Raw genomic sequence first — 22,726 nt, 5'->3', positions numbered from 1 at the left:
TCAAGATATATTTTTGTTTTGGTTTCTATTTAGCCTTTTTTTTTCCAAAAGACTTTATAGTTGTTTTTATTATTTTATTATATGCAGTAATTAAAATGGTTTCTATTAGACTTTAATTTTCACCTTTTTTTTTGAAAATACAGTAATTGAAAAACAGAAATGTATATATTTAAAAATATTTTCCAAAAATTAAAATCTTATGTTATTTTTTCTGTTTTGCTTTTGTATATAATATTTGTTTTATATATAGGCAATTTTATGATAAGAGCTGCATTTTTAACAGCGTTTCTCGTAGACATTATCTCTTTTGATGTCTTATTGATAATTTTTTCCTGGAAGATATTATTTTTAGAATTGAAGTTTTGTTTTAGGTATTATGAGGATATTTTTTTCAACTGGACGATTTTTATTTTCTTATAGCTGTTAGTTTTTTTCCCCTTAAATATTTATTATCATCTTAATATCTAGTTATCTTTATACTCTTAAGCATTTATATTAAAGTTTTTTTTCCCTTTACCCCACGCTAATTATACAGCTAAGGTTTACTTATTTTTCAATAATATTTGTCAAACTTTTATGTAAAAAATATTTATTCATAATTCTTTTTTTTTTAAATGTTGCTATTCCGCCATTGAATATTCAGTATTCTGTCGAACATTCAGTGTTTGGCTATTGTTATATCCCTACTTCCTACATACACTTTTTTATTGCTTAAATTTCAGGTATTTTTTAAATTATTAAAAAATCTTTTTTGGACATAACATTTTTGTATTTCTCTTTTCAGCTCTAGGTTTTTTACCAAACTTATTTCAGTGGTATAAATCAATATAAAGTTCTATAAAAATTCCGCAGTTTTTTTTCAAACTAATTTTGTCAAAATGGGGTGACGAGGAAAGGGTGGGAACACCAATTAATTAGTTACACCTATTAATCAATGCTTACAGAAAGTATTTTAAATTGATATTTTGTGTTCGAAGAAAGTTTTTAATTTATATCCAAGTCTGACTTTACATATGGTTTATGCCTTTCTTCGGCTATTATTTAATGTTAATAATAAGTTCCAGTAATACACTGACGGCAAAAGCAGTACATCGCTGAACATAAAATCATTTAAACTATACCTTGTCTTGTAGTAGTTATTTTTTTGTAATGTCAGGGTTGCCACTCCACAAAGAGAATAGGGAAAACCTGGAAAATACAGGGAATTTAAAAATCACCTAAAATAACAGGGAAAATGCAAGGAATTTTGATTTTTTCTTTACAAACTGGGAAAATACAGGGAATTTTTATTTTTATTTTGGTCTTTTAAAAAATGGTGACCACTCAAAGCGTAATCTATGGGATGTTTAACCATGATACTTCAGCTATGCTAAACTATTTCATTTACCATAGCATTATGTAAGTATGTTCAGCTGTTTTTCCAGCAATTGAAACTAATAAATATAGTTAGCCCAATATAGCTCACACGAGAGCACAGTAATTGTTTCTTCTTAATATATTGCGTATAACATGTACAGGGAAAACACAGGGAATTTTTTTTCCAGATTTGAGTGGCAACCCTGAATGTTTTATGTATTATCTATGTTTTCTGTAGTTTAAAATTACTTAGGCAACCTTTCTCTTTTTATTACATATAAAATTTAATTTTCTAATGCACTAATTTGCTGCTAGTTTACATGCAGTTACCTTAAATTTTCAAAATCATTGAAATTCAAAAAGATACAAATTTCTTTATGAATATGTCAAAGTGTAGTGTCAAAGTGTAGTTTTGTTACTTATTCATAATTCTCTGTATTTATTTCCCAGCTGTATGAAATTATACTCCTTCTCTCCTCTTGTCTGCAAATTGGGGAAACTCCCCTTGATAAAAAGTTTTTTCTTAGAAGTATTGACTTTGAAATGAAACGGCTCATTCCAAATTTTCATTCTTTAAAGAAAAAAATTCTTCGACTATTTGAAAGTAATGATGGGTAAGAAAATTTGGTTTATCTGTTTATTTATTTATTGCATAGATGAATTATGTAGTGTATTAGCAGCAACTAAATTAAATTGAAATTTATACTAGTTCTACATTAGAATTTTTTTTATTCCCTTTTATGCTTCAAAGATAAATTATGTGAAATAGAGAAAAATTTGCAAATAAATTTAGCTTAACTTACAAATTCCTTTTTTTAGCATTCAACTATGTATTGCAGCATTTTAGGTTATAAAAGCTTATAATTAAAAACTTCCTGTTTTTTTTTTCTTCAAAATTTTGTATTAAATTATAACTATATTTTTCAGCAATTTTTAAGTAAGCTTTTTACTTTTAGTATGAATTCTATACATTACTTTCGTTCTAAGAACTTAAATATTTTCCATACTTGTTTATTAAAGAATATAAATAAGGTTGATACCTTCAAGCAATTAAATTTAACTCCATAAAATTTTTGTGTATCTTGACTTGTATCTTAATTTTAATATAAAAGAAAACTTTTTTTAACTGTTAAACCTTTACCTTTTTATGCAATTTTTTTTTCACTATTGTACCTCAAAGGATTACTGAAAGGGAATCTTTTTTTTAAAAAAATTTAATTATTTAAAAATTATTAAATTTAAAAAAAAATATTTCAACTAGCCATTTTAACTAACCATTTTCAACTAGCATAATTTTTTAAACCATAAAAAGGAAACTTAAATGGACATTGGAGCTCAGTAGCTGCAGCACCATATTAACCATATTTTTCAGCAACTTTCAATTAAGTAAAACGATCGGGACCATCGCTATTCAGGATAACTGATTTTTCCGGCTTTCTGAATCGCTACAAAATGCCGTTTTTTTTATTGTTAAACCTAACTAAAAAAAATATATATTTGGAAATAATCTTAAAAAGAAGAAAAAACGATGAAGTAATACACTAATAATTATTTCCAAAATGATGGTAAGGTAAACATCTTTAAAAAAAGAAAGAAAAATCCTAAAATTTTATGAGGAAAAAAACATTTAAAAAAAAAATGAATGGAAATTTATTGAATTTCGTTCCGGTTTTTTGGTTTTCCGGATAACGGGTTCTGTACTGTATAAACTCTACACTGTACTTACATTCTAAGAGCTTCAATATTTTCCATACTTGTTTATTAAAGAATATAAATAAGATTGATACCTTCAAACAATTAAATTTAACTCCATAAAGTTTATGTATCTTTACTTATGTATTAATTTTAATATAAAAAAAAACTTTTTTTTAATTCTTAAATTTTTACCTTTTTATGTAATTTTTTTTTCATTATCATACCCTCATGCTTTATGCAACTTAAAGATATTTTTATATTAATTATTTTCTTATTATATTTTCTCATCTGTTTTATTCACTTGTACCATGCATATTTTCATTATTATAAATTACTATCAGAAACATTTTCTTTAATTGCAGATTTAAGTCAAACAATAGGTTGCTTAACCAGTTTAACACCATCAATCGAGCCCTAAATGCATCAGACAAAGACAATACTATTTGTGTCAAAGTTGCTAATAAAATTGGTTTCCCATTGAGCTTTATCAGCGAAAAAGAATTCAGACTTTGGACTTCCCTTCAGGAGTAAGAATTTATGCTTATTTATACATTATGATATTAAATCCAAGCTTGAGATTCTTCTGACTTATATTGGAATTTTCAAGTTTCTAAACTTTTTAGAAAAATGCTATCAATTTAGATATAGAAAAAAATATGCAATAAAATTAGCTTTTTTGTTCTCCTCAAGACTCATTTCCAACATAAGGAAATAAAAACAGTTTTCTCAAAATAAAAATATTTGATCAAATTTTTTGAGAGAGTGTAAGTAACTGTCAACAACTGCGAGACAATAATGAAAGAATATGCTACGTTAAATAACTGTTTTTTCATAATATTACTAAAAAATTTTGTTGTTTTACTTTATTATTACTTTCTTTAATCAATTATTTTTAAAGCTTAACGACAGTAAAGAAACTTAAATTAAGAATGTGAATAGCTTAAATGTTTTTGTTTTGTGCAAAATAGTTTTACATACTTTTTTATTTATTTTCTTATACTTTGAGTTTGTAGGTATTTTCAGATTTTTTGCTCTTTTCCCACCTTCATACCTAAAGATTTTTTTTAAAATTTATCTTTACTTCCAGATTCTTTGTGTTTCATGCATATGCATGAATCTTCACAGCTCTGATTTATCGCTGAGCTTTTTTAACATTTGGAAATTTAATGTATCAAAAAATCTTATATTATGTCATTTTTAATTGAGAAAAATTCAAATGGAATTTATGTATGTAGACCAAAATTTCTTTTTATGTAGTTTTAAATTTCTGCCGATATTCATTTTATGCTATTCTTTTATGTTTTAGAATATTTTCTGCTATATACCTTGTAGACAGAATTCAAGATCCTAATTTGTCCTTAAAAGATCTTAAACTTATAGTTACCAACCAAGAAAATTGGGCTATATCTCTTGTAAAAGTTCTTCTTAGAAATCCTGCTCATCGATACCAAAAAGATGGAATGCAAAAAATTCTTAAAATATTGGATCCTGATTACTCAAAGGGTAATTTATCCTTCTTGTATATTTTTATGCTTAAATTGTCTTTTTAAGTGCTTAATATGGCAAATAGTTACAGCTAGTACTAGTGATGGACTAGTACACCAAGTATGAAATGGGGTATAAGTATAATTTTTATTTAATATTTTAACAGAGAATCTAATTAGGCCTTAAATCGGAAGCTGTTTCGTTGTTCATTTCTGTCAGATTATTATTAAAATGCAGGAATTTGGACTTATTTATTATTTATTTGGATGTTAAAATATGTGTTTGTAAGCATGAGATGATCAATTTCCCAAACTATTTCACAATTGGGTGAAATCGGTCTTGAAGAAAAAATTGACTGACAAATTCTGTCTTTCAGTTTTGAATATTAATTTCCAGAAAAAAATTATAATAATAATAAAGTTTACCCTTAAAATAGTTATTCTTATGAAAATTGTAATGCAAATTAGTGAATAGTGTCTTATTAAAACTTATTTGGGGATATTCACTAAATTACATATGAAATCTGATTTTATGTATGTGTTTCTGCCAGTGGCCCCCATCCCCCCAAGCTTTTAGGCGCATTCATCCCCCCCCCCAAAAAAAAAAATTTGCTAACTTCCCCCTTCCATGTTAGCTTGTTCGAAATAGTGCTAGTTTGCTTGCATTCTACTCATAATATGACTAATGCAGACCTTGATCCTGATTGTGAATGCTGAAAATATGTTTAAAGCAAAAATAAATAAATTGAAAAAGAAGGCACAGAAAATAATTGAAAATGGGCTGACTAAAACTATTACAATAAATGATAAGTTGTTGATGGCACCTGTAGATTAATGAGCTCAGAAGTTTTAAACTAACAATTAAAAAAAATTTGTTTATTGAAATAAGATGAGGTAGATTTCCAGAATTTCCTTACGTATTTTGCTTTGCACCTACTAATAGTCAAGTTATGTATGCCTGAAAATAGAAAGTTGCTTCTTTTATTTATGTACTTTACAAAAAAAAATCTCTCCTCTAAATTCCCCCCTAAACTATTCATTTTATTTAGTGTAAAAATCCCCCCCCAAGCTTTAAGTGGGCGCATTTTGCGCCCACCTTCCCCCCTGATGGGGGCCCTGGTTTCTGCCTATTTTACATCACATCTTTATCAATTAATTAAAAAAAAAATTAAATAATAATCTGAAAAATCTTAACTATAAGAATTCTCTCAGCTTATTTGAATTATATTTTCTAATTGCTAATAAAAAAAATATATATAAACTGTTGTATTCAATAGCTTTTTTTCTAAAAGGTTTAAAAAAAAATTAAAAAAAAAAAAAATTTGTTTTATAATTTTTAAGTGTTGCACCCATATTTCACAACAAAATCACACTTTCTAAGTTAATTTATATTGTTCCATTATTTGTGAGAAAGCTCTTAAATGATTACTTACTTGGATGTAACATCTATTTTCAGATTATATTAAATTTTTTTTTTAGTTTTACAGGGTGCGTAGCGTTTTTAAAAAGTGCTTAAGGGTGCTTTTTTTCAATTTTCGTTTTTTCAAAGCCCTTAAAGGTGCTTTTTTCATTGGGTGTTTTTAAAAAGTGCTTAATTTTCCCTTTTCCAAATTGAGATTTTTCGTTTGCCATGTTGATTTTCGCTACAAATTATGCTGAAAGACATTGTTAACATTGTTCTATTCAGTGTTTTCTCGAATAATTTAACCCCAATCTATTTCGGTGCATCGTCAGTCCGTAGCGTATGAAAACGCTATTCGATTTGCATGATTCAAAAATTTTAACAAGTGTAAAAAACAATGCCAAAAGTTTTTTTTTTGACATGATGGTTAAAACCAGATAAAACCGTCAATTGTCAAAAAACTTTCCAACCCTGCCTAATGATGATATTTTTTAAAGTGCTTAAAAGGTGCTTATTTTTTGTTGAATAATTTGGTTACGCACCCTGTTTTAGTGTTGCTTACATTTTGATTGAATTCAGGGTCAATGTTTCAAAAACTGTATAAAAAAAGCTTCAAAACTTTCAGTTTCAGTTTTGATGGAGTAAAAATGAATTTAAATCTTAATTTTCTGTTCCAGAATTAAATGTTGTTGAAGACATCAAATTGCAATTACATGAAGCTGGTCTTATCAATATTGATAATGATGACATAATGGAAATATGCCAGAATGCTCCGGCTGTCCCTACTATGTCAGATAAAGAACTAGCTTATAGAATCCAACTCTATCCTCTTTGGGAATACCTAATGATTCTCTGTGAAGCTGATATTTTGTCTAACAGTAATTTGTCAGTCCAAAATTTCATCGTGACAGCAGCTGTCCAGTTACTTGGATTGAATCCAAAGCGCTGTTTACAAATATTTCGTACAATTCGAGGAAATTTAGAGGTAAATATATTTATATTTTTTTATTTAAACGTTTTTTGTTTATTTTAGTTTTATCAGTGTTTCATTTTAAAACTGTTTTAGAATCATTATGTTGTTACTTTGAGTTTTACTGATTTAAGTTTAGAAATAAAATTTTAACATGCTTTATTTTTATTGAAAGGTATAGTTTTTATTATAAAATTTTAAATATCTAATGCATGTAATGTTATTCGTTTTTATGTTATAGTCCTTACTTTTGCATATCAACATATCCTATAGTTGCAGCAGAATTTCTGTAGTTGCTGGGAAAATTTGGTGTAAACTATAGAGATACAAATTATGTATACAAACTAACTGATCAAAAATGCTATTGGTTGATTTAATCAAACCAAAAATTCATGTTATTTCTCCGCCATTTGCTTTAAAAAGGTGGAAGGAAGTTTGTTTCTTACCTTCGGAAGTGATAAACTAATTGTTCCAGGAAAAGTATGTCACAATCAGCTGATAAAAGTAGCTTTTAGGTCGGCTTTTTCAACATATTTCAGCCGTTTTTTTCTTTGATTTTTTTTTTTAATGTTCAAAATACTGGTGTGAACAAAAATGAAATAATTTTATGTCTAAAGATGAATATTAAGTATAGAAGAACTTTCTTTGGTGTTTAGTAGCATTACTTATGTCTGATGTAGTTTTTTTTATCTCGAGTTATACGCCTCGCTTGATAATTATTAAAACTGTTTACATTATGTATTTCTTTTAAATGTAGTTAATTACTAAAGGCACAAATGCAGCGGTCACCAATTGATAATTTGCTTACTAGTTTTTTTAAAATTATTATTTGTTGAGGGATATCTGAAAAATGGACAGTGGCAAAAATTTTATTTGTCAGGACAGTGGCAAAAGGATTCAATTGTTAATCCGATTAGGTAACAATTTCAATAAGTTTATGCTTTCCAATTTCAGTCTTATTTACTATTCTATTTTGAATGTAAACACTTGTACTTGCTCCTTTTTTATACATTATTTTTTATTTTAGGAAAAATATGCTTTTGATATGAACCAGTTCCTGTATTACACTAGACATGGCTTTTCTTCAAATGCTCTTGAGTGTTTGCAATTTTCACACGAAGAAGCATTTAACAAAAGCAATAAAGATGCAGATCATGTTTCTACCAACAATATCTGGAATAAAAACTACTCTTGGGCTAAACAAGCTCCTTTACTGACTTACATTTGCTCATCTTTATATGCTATTCCTACTGATTCAGTCTCACTAATGTGCCATTCATCCCTTGGTAACTCAAAACTTGTTGATGTACAACTAGAAGTTACCAAAAGAGTACTATGGGGCAATTTTGACAAGTTAACTGATACCAAACAATCTTTCTTGTAAGCTCTCTTTTTTTAAACTGATTTATTTTAGTATCGTATTGTGTCTATACGTTTATCAGTTATTATTTTGTCTTAGATGTAGTTTATGGTACTGATAACTGATTCAGGGCTCCCACTGGCCAGGGAGAACAGTTAAAACCTGCAATTGTCAGGGAATTTTACTTAAACTCCAAAAATCAGGGAATAGTCCGGGAAAGTTGCAAATTTTTTTTCTTACAAAAACCTGGAAAATTGCTATATTAGACCAGGAAATTAACTGTTCTTAGAATTTTCAGTAACAGTAATCATTAATTCAGATTCGAGTTAAAAATTTCACATTTTAGTCAAACTGACATGTTCCCATCTTCATTCAATGAAATTTTTTTTTGTTCACAAAATCAAATATTTGACATTACAAATAAAAAAATAAAAGTCTTGAAAAGTTGCATGGTATAGATATAATATTGTATGGATTTTCATTGAAATCTACCTGATATACCTGGAAAAGTCAAAGAATTTTTTTTCTGAAATTAAGTGGGAACCCTGTTGATTGTCTTAAGATTATTAAATATAAACATTTGTTTAAATAAGATCATTGAAAGTTTATATTTCAAATTAATTAATCATCCTAAAGTAGACATAAGTATTTTTATTATTCAGTTTGCTTATTCATTTTAGTTATGCTTACATAAAAAATAAATATTCAATGTTTTTTTTAATTCTTTTAGACTAACCAGTGCAAATATTGTAATTACTTGGTTTAATAATCTGGTGATGTATATTGCTAAAATGGCAGACTTTGAGGAGGAATTCGATGCTACTTCGAAAAGTGATGTTACAGCTATGTTTGAAAAACTAGGTATCACTTCCTTGTTTGTGACTGAGAAGGGAAATAATTTGGTTACACTTGCACTTGATAGTGTATTTAGCCTAAAAAAATCCATGAAAGGTAAGTTTTAATTTTAACATTTTTATTACGTGCATATAAGGTGTTAATAAAATAAGTTTAGATTTTGGAATCTTATAGTTGTAAAATGGTAATATCAAATTCAACCCAATTTATTTTAAAAATATATACCTGCTAGACCTTGGCCAATACAACCTACAAAGTTTGTATAAAGAATGTATAAAGTTTGTATAAAGATTCATGAATGAAATTTTTGCTTGAAAATATGTATTAAAGTGTTATCACTCATTTTTAAAATCTTTACTTTTACAGGATTTATTGGGTTGTTAAGGTGATTTTTTTGTAGTGAATAAATATTTTATTGAATTATATACTGTCCATTCTGGTTCAATACTTTTTGCCATTTTTCTGTCAGCATGATTCCTAGCTCATAAAACTTTTGTTCTTTGACAAAAAACTGATCTAGGTGATTTTTGACCTCCTCATTTGAAGTAAAGGTAATACTGTCTTAACAGTTTCTGCAGAAACCCAAGCAAATATTGTAGATAACCCATTTCTCATTGCCAGTGATGATGCTCTTCAAAAATGGAAATTTTTTTTGATGTTTGAGAATCAAATCACAGGTGTCTGATTTGACAGCACAAATTTCTTACAGTAAGATCATGAAGAACCCATATGTCTAGCTTTGAGAATAAACTTAGGCATTTCAAATGCTCTTATGCTATCGAATTTGACAAGTTGAATCTCTCAGTGAACTCACAACTACACTTGTTATTTGCCAGTTTGCATCAATTGATATCTTTATTGTATTTGAATCAATCATTGCCCTGTCACCTTCCATTGTCTTTGCCAAAAAAAAAGAGAAGAAAAATGTTACTGCTCGTGAAATATTTCAGACAACAGCCGGTTTTGATCTTTTCATTTTTAGAGCATGTGTTATGAGGTCCCACAAGTGTAAATGATGCATTAAATGCTCCGAATTCCCCTTCCCCACTGAAAATTCAAATTTGTTCCTTTTCTTACATTAAGATTGCTAAGTGTCTTATATTAAAATTAATAAGAAAAAATTATGTTTTTTAACACCGTGTTAGTGCATTTTCTGTCTTTAATTAAATAAAAAATGCTGAAAATATGCCACATAAGGCAATATCTCTTTGTTTCGGAAAGAAAAAGCAGGGATGAGATTCTTCCGCGGATTCGCGGATTTCCGCTTTTTTTCAGATTTTTCCATTTTTCCCGCTAANATAAAATGCTTTGATTGTGAAACTAATATTCAGATGTTAGCTCTCATCCCTGAAAAAGAGATTTTTCAAGTTGCTTTCATGGATTGACCATAGTTAGATTAATTAAAATTTATTCATTAAGTACAAATCTTCAAAAATTTTTTTAAATGCACTATCCTCTAAATATTTTTTTCTAGCCGTCTAGCTACCTCTAAAAGTGCACCACTCATAATTTCAGAGACTGTTTTTGATGTATGATGTTATCGAAAGTTTTATTAAGACATAAATTGTGATAATTAATCGCAGTTATATTTATTTTTATGTATTCTAAATGTTTAACTCATAATTTTCTTTTAATTAATTGTTAAAATTTGTAATGACAGTCATCAAGACTAAATGTGGTTAGATGTCTGAAATTTAGTAATCATCTTTTGAATACTTTTAACCGAATATATTTATAACTTTATAAATTCTAATTTTTCAGTTTTTAATGGTTCAAACTTGACACAATTGGTTTCTACTTCCTATGTATTGGTTGGAATGCTAACATTAGCCCTTTTTACTCCTAAAAATTCTGTTGATCCAGTCCTGAAGCACAAACTGAAATATGACCAAGTTTATAATAGGGTGAGTAACTATGAGGGTGAGCTAATATTATTTATAAATTTCTGAATTTTTTTCCTTGTCAATTGCGTATCACCTACTTTTTTGCATTAAACTTGAAGATAAATTGTACTCTCTGAATAAAAGTCATTGAAATTTTCTATTTTAGACTTTTTTTTAAAAATATCTTCAAGTAATATTTCAAATCTCCTTTTGTAATTTTATGTAATTTAAGATCATAGAGGACTTAAATTTTTAATAGAGATACATATAATCACAAAGGGGTTTAGGAGACCAACAAAAAACTGCAAATAAAACAAAATATTTTTGAGCACCCTATGTTGTATGATATAAATAATCATTGAATTAAGAATGGTATATTACATTATCAGTGTTTTGAAGTTAAATATAATTAACTTCAGACCTAACTTTATTTTTAATCTTCTAAAATCAGCGATGCTTAAAATTTGTATCTGTTTGATATTCTTCACCTTACAAAATTTTCACTCACTTTTGTGAGACGTAATTTTGAAACGACTGTGATTAGAATAGATAAGTATTTTGTTTCACTGTCAGTTGTACATTGGATTTAAGTAATATGGTCGATTCTGAGTTAGAACTACTGAAGTCCGGGTGCGTAGCGTTTTTAAAAAGTGCTTGAAGGTGCTTATTTTTGATTTGCATTCTTTAAAAGCCCTCAAAGGTGCTTTTTTTATCTGGGGTTTGTAAAAGGTGCTTAATTTTCTATCTTTTAAAAAGAAATTATTTCTTTGCTACGACGATTGTCATTTTAAATTACAATAGTTGCATGATTTTCACAATTTGCTCTGCAATATTTATCAGAAACTAGTTATTTTATCATGATCGAATTTTTTTGATTCAATGTTCATAAATTGGGAATTTTAAATGATAGAAAAAATAATTTTTATTACCGCACAGAACCTACTTATGAATTTTTTTTTTTTTTTTTTTTTTTTTTTNTTTTTTGGATAGTGATTAAAAATATTTTTTGAGTGCTGAAAAAGTACTTACAAGGTGCTTATCTTTTGTTGAAAAATCTGGCTATGCACCATGGAAGTGTTGTGGTAGCTTGAGTGTCCTATGTGACTTTTTATTATGAGGTTCCGTTAAGGAGACTGCTTATGTCCCACCTATGTCAACAACTCTTGCCTAGCTTCAGAACTGAGTCACTGCGTGCTTTTTTATATATGTGAGAAGCTTTTCTACCATTTATAATGTTATCCGCGTAGGAAAAGGGTTGCATATTGAACATTCATAACTTGTGTTTAAAAAAAAGAACTTTGAACCTTACTCTTTTCCTTGATATGCAAATTATTGATGTACAATTTCTTTTTCATTGATTGCAAATTAACTAAATTGGGTCCATCTTTTTACCCCTATATGTATGACTATTTTTATATAACACCCAACTAAATTTTACATCAAGTTTTAAGGTGTGATTGATTTTTCAAAGAATAATGCAAAGTGTGATTGTGTATTTTCTTTTGATTTTTACTAATATTTTTATTTTTATTAAGACTAGAGATCTTCAATGTGAAATAGTTTCTCTTGAATGGATTACAAAAGTATCTTGTGGACAAGATTTTTCTGAAATAACTCATGCTTATGGTCATCCTTATATTAAGGGTTTAAAGAAGACCTTTGGTTTTCTGCAGAGAAAAGTAGATATTTTGAACAAGAAAATAAGATTACGACACCAAAAAGACGAAGTATGTATTCAATTTTACTTTTGCATTTGAAACTTTTACTATTGTTGAATTGATGTCTATGTTGATGAATATTGTTGAAATGATATTGCTAATCTATTTAAGGTAAAAATCTGTATTTAGTTTTTTATAATATGCATTCTAGTGGTTTGATGAACAATTCTTATGATAACAAAATCGTAAAAATTAAGTTTTGAAAACATATTTTTTCAATTTAAACATTCCTATTTCTTAAAATTGTACCTCTTTTGATCCTAAAAATTTGAGAAGTAGTAATTATTTAGAAATTATGATTCCAAGAATTTATTACGGAACTTTCTAAAGTTTTGGTGTTTTAATGTTATTTCTGCTTTTTTTTAAAAATTTCATCTCCATATCTCTGAAAGTAAATTTTTTGTCCAACCATGAAAATTGTTTAACTAAGAATAAATGTATGCAGAATATATTAAGTAATTATTGTTATTTTAATATTATCCCAAATATTTAATAGTGTGAAAAATATTTTAAAATAATTAAAAAAATCTTTGCAATTTTTAATAATTACATAGCAAAACCTCAATTTGTATTAAAGCCATAAAATAGTTATATTGCATATTGGCTAGGAAATGTTTAATAATACTTAGGACAAAATTTGTATTATATATGAATTAATCCATTTTAATGATTTAAAGTGGCAAACCTTAAAAATTATTGACTAGTGTTACCTATTAGTAGGTTTTGATATCAGTATGTGCACAAAAATATCGTTTCTCTGACCCTCGAATTTAAGGGTGGGGAGAAGACTCAATCTGAAAATCTTATTATGGTTATAATGTGGGGGGACAGTCGCAAAGTCAGAAAACCAGTTAAGAAATTTTGGTCCCTTTATTGTCATTGTTAATTTTTGTGTATTTAACTATATGTCTGGAACTATTTATAAAAATGGCGTATTTTTTTAACCTCTTTAAAAGTTACTTACTTAAAAGTAATTCTTTTTTAAAATAGCGATTCGTTAGTAAATTAATAAATTTTTATTTTTCAAAAAAAAAAAAAAATTAATGGTAATATTTGAAAATGGATGAAGTTGGGTTAATACAAAATACTCAAAAATGATAATAATAATAACCTCATGCATAAACTCTACTAGTTGATAAACAGCTAACATGAAGTTTTTTGCATGCCTAGACTTACTAGCGTAATTGGGCATTACCAGTCTCTATATATCAAGGGAAATTTTGTTTTTAAAAAATCACATTTTTTAGTACAGTTACTTATTTTTCAAATATTTGAACAAATTTTGTAAAATATATCTTATAATTCTCTTACATAATAATTTTCCAAAAATTTCTTTCAAATTTTTACATCAATTGATATTTATTTTGAACCCTATTTGACTTAGTATAATATTAACTATTTTTATTTCTTTATAAAGTAAGAATAACAATACAGTGTTGGAAAATGTGTTTTTAAATTAAACCTAACAATTATTGTTATTTTTTTTAATCTAAACTTGTGTTTATAAGTTATATTATTCCTTTAATTCAGCGTGATGTATATTTGATTTAAGTTGGTTGTATTTATTTATACAAGCACAACTGTAAATATGCAATAAAATGCTTTGATTGTGAAACTAATATTCAGATGTTAGATTTGCAATTAGTTTTTTTTTATACTCTTCTAAATTAATTTTAATTTAAAAAAGGTTTTCAAATTGTTTCATTTTTTTGTTTTGTTTTTATTTCAGTATGAAGCCATTAAAGAAGAAATAGGTGATTTTCTTTCTGTCGAGTCTTTTGACTCTCTATTATCTGCAGTTTCACAACTGAATAAATTTGATAGCACTCTTTCCGACGAAAAGAAATGTGATGTTATCAACTCTATTCAGAGAATTGATAATTATATAAAGAATCAGCAAGAAATAGTATCACGCTTGTCAAAGAAGTATCCCCTCTATGAAGATATTACTGAACCATTTTGCTTAGGAGTGGAACAAGTAAGCCTATTTTAGCTTTTAAGTTCATCTTTTGTAAATCAATCATATATTTTTTTAAAATTCCTTGCTTTTTAATTGCCAAATCATTTAATTAAAATGTGTCAACGTTTCTATGGACTATAAATAAAGAATCTATTTTCTTCATTGAAATAGAAATCTGTAGTTTTATCTATAGAGACACAGAGTGTTAGAAATCTGTAATTTCTCCATATTGAATATAGAAATACGAATCTGTACCTAATTATCTTAGATAGAATAGGTTTCTATTAGAAGAAATTCCTAGCCTAGATTCATTAAATTGGATTATTATTCTATGGTATATTAATCATTAAATCGGTATGTGTAATTTAGATTTGATTCTGAGAACTGGGAACTTTTATGTTTATAAAATTTTACTTTGAAATATGATCGCGAAATTTTATAAGTTGATGTATAGTTTTACTTAAATAAAATTTTGATCTGATAATCTTAAAAAACTGCATTTCAATCTGTTGTAATTCTCTTACATAGAAAAGTAATTTTTACTCCCCCTCCCCTCATGTTAAGTTATTTTAAAACAGCATAAATTGTTTTAATATTTAGTTGTTACTAATCACAGAGATTTCTTTCTTAATTTTTTTTTTTAATGCTGAAAAATATTTTAGCTTTAGGATTTTATTTTTTGGGGCTTGAAGCACATGTATGGTGTATTTGGTAAAAAAAAATTTTGGTAGTTTTCAAGCAACATAATTAAAATACCTATATTTTAAAGTTTATTTAAAGTGCAGTTATTTTAAAAACAGTAATTCTATACTAAATATAATTCATGAATTATGGTCATGATATCATTATCGTATATGATTGAAAACAATTTAAATCTTACCATCAAATATTTTTTGACTACATTTTTATTCTTTAAAATATTTGTAATCAGAATGACTAATTCTTTTCTGAATTCATTAGGTTATGTATGGACTGCAAATGTTAAGTCAGCTTGTGTTACGAAAAGAGTATTGTACAAAACTAAACCTTAAGGTAAGAGCCTTTATCCTTACTTTGTTAAGTAATTTATAATAATTGTCAGTATATTTATTGATGAAATTCTGCTTCAATGATACTTATTGCATAAAATTACACATTTACTTTTATTTAAAATTGAAGGAATAATTTTTGCTTACTCCAGTAATTTTATTTCACTCTCTCTTTTTATATTTTTAGAAAAAACATATTTTTCAATGCATTATTAAATGATTTTATTTATTATTTTTTTTTTAAATTTTGTCATTACTCAATTTATGTCATTATGTCTCAATTTATGCCTGTTTTAGAATAGGTTTGTCTCAGCCTTAGTGTTATCATTTTAAACAGTATAAAAAGTTTATAAAGATTTTAACAGTATAAAAGTTTCAAAAAAATTTAGATGATAAAAAGTTTAAATTGGCTGAAATATCAGTGCAACTTTTTAGTTGTTATCGACGTAGTGTCTCAATTTATAAATTATTTTATCAGTTTATAAAAACATAATTTATCAATTTTTCAATGCTAATGCAATTTTGCAATGTATTAATGCTAACTTAATATGTTATTTTTACAAGTTGCTATATTTTCTTAATACCAAATTGTTTTTTCACTGTTTCACAAAAAAAGAATTTGATTAAAATTATTTTACTCTAAATTGCTAACTGATACTAATTAGCTACATTTACTTGTTTTATTTTACTCCTTTTTTATATATTATAGTGTTTTACAATATCACTTTACTTCTAAGTATGGCCTAATGTTAAGAAGTTGCATTTATTTACTTTATTTTATGCATTTTGTGTATCATAGAATTTCATATTCAATTTTAAATTTTTTAATGTTTTTATTGCAGTTCAATAACCTGTCTGAGTTTTTGAAACAGTTTGTACCATTCTTCAACCTTACCCTAAATCCCATTGATATCACTGCAGAGCTTCTTAAAGAAAATAATTTAGATACTTTCACCAATATTTTGTCTCTTTGCAACTTACCATTTGCAATTAGCTCCAAACTGATGCTTAAGCTCCTGAAATCGGCTATTCTTGAACTCATGAATTCTGCTAAGCTAGTCAAAATTCAAAGTGAAGAGAATTTGAGGAAGATAGTTGATTTACTTTTAGTAGCATTCACCAAAATTTGGAAAGTTTGGAATCATCAAGATGTGCAAAATAAATTGAAAAAAGAAGAAGATGAAAGCTTGTATATCAGTAAAACAACAACTTATGAGAATGAACCATCTGATGAAGAAATACTTGAACAAAATTTAAAGAAATACTTTCCTTCTTTTGAGCAGGTGAGAGATTGATTTTATTTGCTGTTAAATTGTTCGAGGTTTCTCAAATCTTCAGCAAAAATATTCAAAATTATTAATCTTTTTTGCAAGAATTCATAGCTTTTATTCATACATTTTATCTTTCCAAGTGTGAATGCACTGTTAACTTAATTCATTGTATCTTAAAAACTTTGTTCATACTTGTAAAAAAAACAAATGTCCCTTAAAAATATGGACTTTGCTTATTTTGTTATTTACTTCTGTTAAGCAAAAGAGGCTTTAAAAAAAATAAATAATAATAATATTTATCGGAACAAAAGAGTCATTGAATGTATACTTGCTTCAGTTCTGCTTGTAACTGTTCTCACTTTTTAACCGACCAATATACAGTGCAGAACCTCTTATCCAGAAATCAGATAACCGGAATGAAATTCGGAACCAGAAATTAATTTTCTTCCATTAAAAAATTTTTTTTTCCTGCAAGATCTTGAGCCCATTTTGTTATTTAGAGCGTAGGGCGTATCGAGTTGACAAATGAACTGATTTAGAGCCGTCTACAGAAACCAATTGTAGATGAATCTCACATAAGCACAAATAGCTTATATATGTTATTAATGTTAATAATAACATATATAAGCCTGTATATAATTTTTATTTCATAATTTCTTTCCTTATTTAAACTTAAGTGTATTATTATTTATCATTTTTTATTATTTCTAAAACTATTTAAAAATAATTTTTTAGTTTTGCTTTAAAAACACGGCATTTTGTAGCGATTCAGAAAACCGGAAAAATCAGTTATCCGGAATCGCGATGGTCCCGATCGTTCTGGATAATCGGTTCTCTACTGTATATATATTTATATATAAGTTCAAAATGAAGATTGATTTTCTTAACTTTCTTCGTGTTTTCTTGTATTTGTTTATATATATATATATTAAAATTGATTATACAGTCAATTCGCTATAACTCGAAGTACGATAACTCGAATATTACTATAACTCNATATTAGATATAGGGTATCCGCGCACCTGGAAATTCATGGATTTAGGTCTCCGAAAAATCTAATTTTTAAACTTGAATACCCCACCTCCCAATCTCATCCTGTTCCAAATATCTGAGTTCCTAACAAAATCATCACTCAGTCATATTTTATTAGAATATAAAATGATTTTTTCATGTTCTTTAAAAATTATGGTGTTCTTTCAAAAAATGAAAGAAAAAACATTATTTCTATAGGGAATTATCTTTTAAACTTATGACATTTGAAATTTTTATTGTTTATTTTTTTTATTTTTATCAATTTAAAATTCTAATTGAAGCAAACCAGCCATTGGCGAATTTTTTTAATTCTGAAATGAGAACAGAAAAATTAGGAGTATTTCTTTCCTTTCTGATGAACAAGAAAAATATCTTTAAAATATAATTCTGCAGAAAAAAATTATTTGCTTTTGTATTTTTTTCAACTATCAGCTATTTTATTGTTTCAACTCTTTCTTTACTCTGTTTTTTAAATTTAAAATTATTATAATGCTTTTTTAAATTTATTGTTGCGTTTTTGTGGGAGAAAATAGTAACTTCGCTCAGTCATGAAAAATTATAGGAATTAGTCATGGAAAGTCATGAATTTGAAAATCTAAAATGTAGCAGATACCCTGTATATATATATATATATATATTTACGCACACAGGGGTTGAGCAAAATTATCGAAACACTTTTATACTAACTCATTTTTTTTTCATATTTCTCAAGAAATATATAGAGAATTATTTTACAGCTTAAGAAGTGTTACGTCATGCCATTTCTCATGCATATCAATAATGTTTATAGCTTTTAGGAGTTTGAGGGATTGTTAATAAATATGGCAAAAGATTATAACTTGTTTCAACTACTTTGATTATTATTTGGTTAAAATCTCATAAATTTTGCTTTAATATTTATTGAGAGATGGATAGTTTTTTTTTGCCGTACGTTTTCTTATTTTAACTGCAGAAATATTCAATAAAATTACGCAGAATTTTTAGAGTACTTTTAAATTAATAAAAAAAATATTTTAAAATTTAAAAACAATTATTAAAAATCAAACAGGATATGAGCATTTAAAATTACCGTTTCATACCGTGCAGGCTAGGAAAACATTAATGTTTTTTCTTCTTATGAAAATAATCGAATTTGAATATCTTGAAAATTTAAAATTTAAGTAGCTTTTTGTTGATTTTGAAAGAAAACTTTGAAATATAAGGATGTTTTTCACAAATTTTATTTTATTAAGTGAAATTTATTAAAAATGATATCAACATTATATAGGACTACTCTGTTTTGAATTCTGTTTTATTTCACATGTTTTCTTACCCAATCACACTTCTTTTTTGTTTGGACCATAATTTTTTCATAGGGTATTATTATTTGTTATTAAATTTCTTTATAGATTAAATTTTTTCTTCTGATCACTATCTGTGATTATGGATAATCGTGGACATTTCAAAAATATTATAATTTGATTTTCATTCTTTACGATAAAGAATTTTGAAAAATTTTGTTTCTTGATCTGAAACTATTTTTCTTTTATTGTAAAGTTTACCACAAGCATCTCTATTCTAGAAATGAAAAAGTTGTGTCATATTACATAAATTTGCTGCGAAATTTGTTTCTTAACCTCTGCTGTATTCCTGTTATAAATTCTTGAAACTCATCATTCTAACTTGGGATGCCCTGTATCATTACCTCCTGAAAATTATATTTATATAAAACGAGAGTTCGAGAAAGAACATATTATATTCTGTGTGATATTTAATGCTTAGCAAAATTTACTGAATTCCATTTTGAAAGCTAATCTATTCTACCACTTGGTAGGTACGTCTTGTTCCCACCCTTTTGTTGCATTTTATGCATTCAGTGTGTTGCAATTTATGTGTGCATGAAATGCATTTGGCAAAATCATTGGTTCAAAGTGTTTAAAACGTTACTAATTTAATTTTTATTATTATTCCAGGATTATGCAGGTTGTATCAGTTCAGATGATTTTGATAGTAGCCATATGAAGGAAAATACAGAAAAAATATCTGAAGATTTTCAACTGACTATGGAGGATATGTATGAAATATCACAATTATACTGCAGTGCTATGTCCATTTTAATGCCTGTAAGTTTGATTGAAGGACAAGCTAACTCCATTAACAAAAACTTCGAAAATTCTGATTTCGTTAATCCGCAGCTACTAAGACACGAAGTTCTGTACAATATAGTGAGGTGTTTGGGTGATAAGATAGATTCTTCTTTGGATTCTGAATTGGCTCCTGGACTTTTGTTAATGAGTCATAAGCTTCAGAGCTCTTTGGTTTTTAAGGCCCAAACGTTTGATGTTTATCGAGACCCTAATCCAGCTGAGGTTATGAATCTATACCCCGTATTCTCTCACTTGGAGGCTAGATCTAAACAGTTAATGAAAGAACATGGGGATAATCCTCATCTTGATGAAGTAAGTTAATGGCATTTGTTGCATAATTTGTGTGTAGTTATGATGCTAAATCTTATTCCACAAATATATATATATATATTATTTAATTATGTCTTATTTAATTTATATACTATTTTATTCTTCTCTATATTAAAGTGCTATAGCAGTCATGTTTCCTTCAACTTTAGCCAGAATTGACATGTGCAATATTGTTTGGCAAGTCACTTCACTAAAATGAACTGCCGTATAGTGAATAGGAATCATTAATTGCAATTATGTACAAAAAAAAATATTCGAAATATGTTTCAGCAAATATTTCTTAAATAGTTTTGTAAATGAGCCAAATTGTTATATCAGACCTTTACCTGTTTCTGAGGGATTTTCATAACCACAATAAAACAAGAAAAAATACTATCATAAATCACTAGAAATTAAAAGTTTAATTGGGGTTGTGGTCTGGAGGAGTAATCGGACTGTATTTTTTGAAATCCATGAAGGCAATGCCGTTACTGTCAAGGGGGAGCGCTACGGAAGCATAATTAATGATTTTTTATTTATTTTTGAATCTAGATGATTTTGACGTGTACGACAAGTGGTTTTAATAATATGTTGCATCATAACAAACGTCTCTTGTCATAATCAGTTTATGTACAGAGATGTTCAGTGATTGTATTTCTCCTGAATTGAATTGGCCAACAAGATAATGAATTCCATTGAAATTTTCCTCGAGAGTAATGTAAAAAGATTAGTTATTGGTTAAACTACATAAACTTTCCGTTCTTATAAAGAAAAAACTGAATTGAAGGTTCAATTCATATAAAGTTATTTTTGAACAAAATGTCATTTTCAAATGTCTAAATTAAGACAAAATCTTGAGTATTTGTAAAATAAAATATTGGCATATATTATTTCATAAACACATAAATCATATAGTTTTTGTTTCCATTTAAATATATGTAGGTCTTATATAATCACCCTATACTTCAGGCCATTTTAATCTACAGAGAAGTAGTAAAATACAAATTCCTAATTTTTTAAGCTAATTAATATTGTTGAATATTATTTATTCTATTTTAAATTACCATGTTTTAAACTTTGCAGATTTTAACTATTTTGGAACCTAATCTTAAACATTGCTTAAAACCTTAAATTTTAAATTTATAACTGGGTGACTGGTTCAAGAGAAAACATTTCTCTAAAAAAAATGGAATAATAAATGTTCAAAAATATTACTTAGGTAATTTGTAAATAAGGAACTGGGATTTCTATAATTACTTTGTAAATTACTATGGAGAAAGAAGATTCCATTTTTTGTTTGAAGATCAACCTGTATAATTACAATAATTAAAATCGTCCATTTCTAGTTTGTAAAATGTTTTACTACTTATCTTGAACAAATGTTTTAATAAACAAATATCTTTCTTGAAAATGCAAGGTCACAGACTGGGTCTTGTAAAGTTCGAGTGATTCCTTGCTTAAACTAGCTTTTTGAAATCTCTAAAATGATAGTAAATATTTTTATGGCCAATATTTTAACATTTGTTACTAATAGTTACAATGAAAGTAGAATCATCTTTTTTGTCTTTTAGACTGTTTTTTAATTAATGAAGGAATTTATTAATTGGTTTTTTTATTAATTCATTTTTAAAAAATTGTATTTCAACAGATTATAAAATTGGTGGAGCGCATCCTATCATTCCCTATAACAGACCCTGTGATGAAATTCGTCCTTGGATTAGAAATGCTAATCGAACCAATTCGCGTAAGTTTTATTTTTGCTTCCTATTTAAATACGATTACGGCTTTAGATAGAAAAATATTTTTATTGAGTTTCTTTGTCTTGTTATAGCTATGGAACCAGTTTGTACCCTCGAAATTTTCTTTACATGATGTAAAAGAGCAGATTGTTAAAAATATTATTCATTATAGAACCATGGAATTAAGGTAAGCATTCTTTGGATAATGATAAATTTTAATACCATTAAACGTAAAATTGGCTGAAGGAAAATTTTTCTTTATATATTTTTTATTGTGGAGATTGGTTTGTATTATAAGTGCTTATTTTTAAAATGTTTTTCTAATACTAAAAGATAATTTGTATCATATTAAAAATTTATTCTAGGTAATATTCTAAAACTGACCAGAATTTTCAATTTAAAATTATGTAATGTCATGTGTATCTATAACATTAATTTCATTCTATAATTCTTTAAAAACGAACAGATTTTAATTGGAAATTTTTTCTTTTTTCAATTTTTATCAACTTTTAAATTTAATAAATGTGTTTTCTGATAT

At 26.8% G+C, this 22,726-nt stretch overlaps 1 protein-coding gene across 1 annotated transcript in view; it reads left to right on the top strand.

Moving 5' to 3' along the window:
- LOC107455693 (midasin) overlaps nucleotides 1–22,726 on the top strand; it is a 248,404-nt gene that overhangs the window by 184,443 nt on the left and 41,235 nt on the right. The window contains exons 52-65 of the mRNA XM_043040480.2: nucleotides 1,807–1,970; nucleotides 3,414–3,578; nucleotides 4,358–4,554; nucleotides 6,615–6,922; nucleotides 7,935–8,287; nucleotides 8,998–9,218; nucleotides 10,884–11,026; nucleotides 12,541–12,732; nucleotides 14,453–14,701; nucleotides 15,644–15,715; nucleotides 16,554–16,994; nucleotides 19,967–20,452; nucleotides 22,098–22,193; nucleotides 22,281–22,375. Of these exons, the coding sequence (XP_042896414.1) occupies nucleotides 1,807–1,970; nucleotides 3,414–3,578; nucleotides 4,358–4,554; nucleotides 6,615–6,922; nucleotides 7,935–8,287; nucleotides 8,998–9,218; nucleotides 10,884–11,026; nucleotides 12,541–12,732; nucleotides 14,453–14,701; nucleotides 15,644–15,715; nucleotides 16,554–16,994; nucleotides 19,967–20,452; nucleotides 22,098–22,193; nucleotides 22,281–22,375 (3,182 nt within the window). The remainder of the gene's footprint in view (nucleotides 1–1,806; nucleotides 1,971–3,413; nucleotides 3,579–4,357; nucleotides 4,555–6,614; nucleotides 6,923–7,934; nucleotides 8,288–8,997; nucleotides 9,219–10,883; nucleotides 11,027–12,540; nucleotides 12,733–14,452; nucleotides 14,702–15,643; nucleotides 15,716–16,553; nucleotides 16,995–19,966; nucleotides 20,453–22,097; nucleotides 22,194–22,280; nucleotides 22,376–22,726) is intronic.

Source organism: Parasteatoda tepidariorum, chromosome 9 (genome assembly GCF_043381705.1).
Source record: "Parasteatoda tepidariorum isolate YZ-2023 chromosome 9, CAS_Ptep_4.0, whole genome shotgun sequence".
NCBI lineage: Eukaryota > Metazoa > Arthropoda > Arachnida > Araneae > Theridiidae > Parasteatoda > Parasteatoda tepidariorum.
The sequence above is the reverse complement of the archived record's forward strand: the minus strand, read 5'-3'. Positions and strand labels throughout refer to the sequence as shown.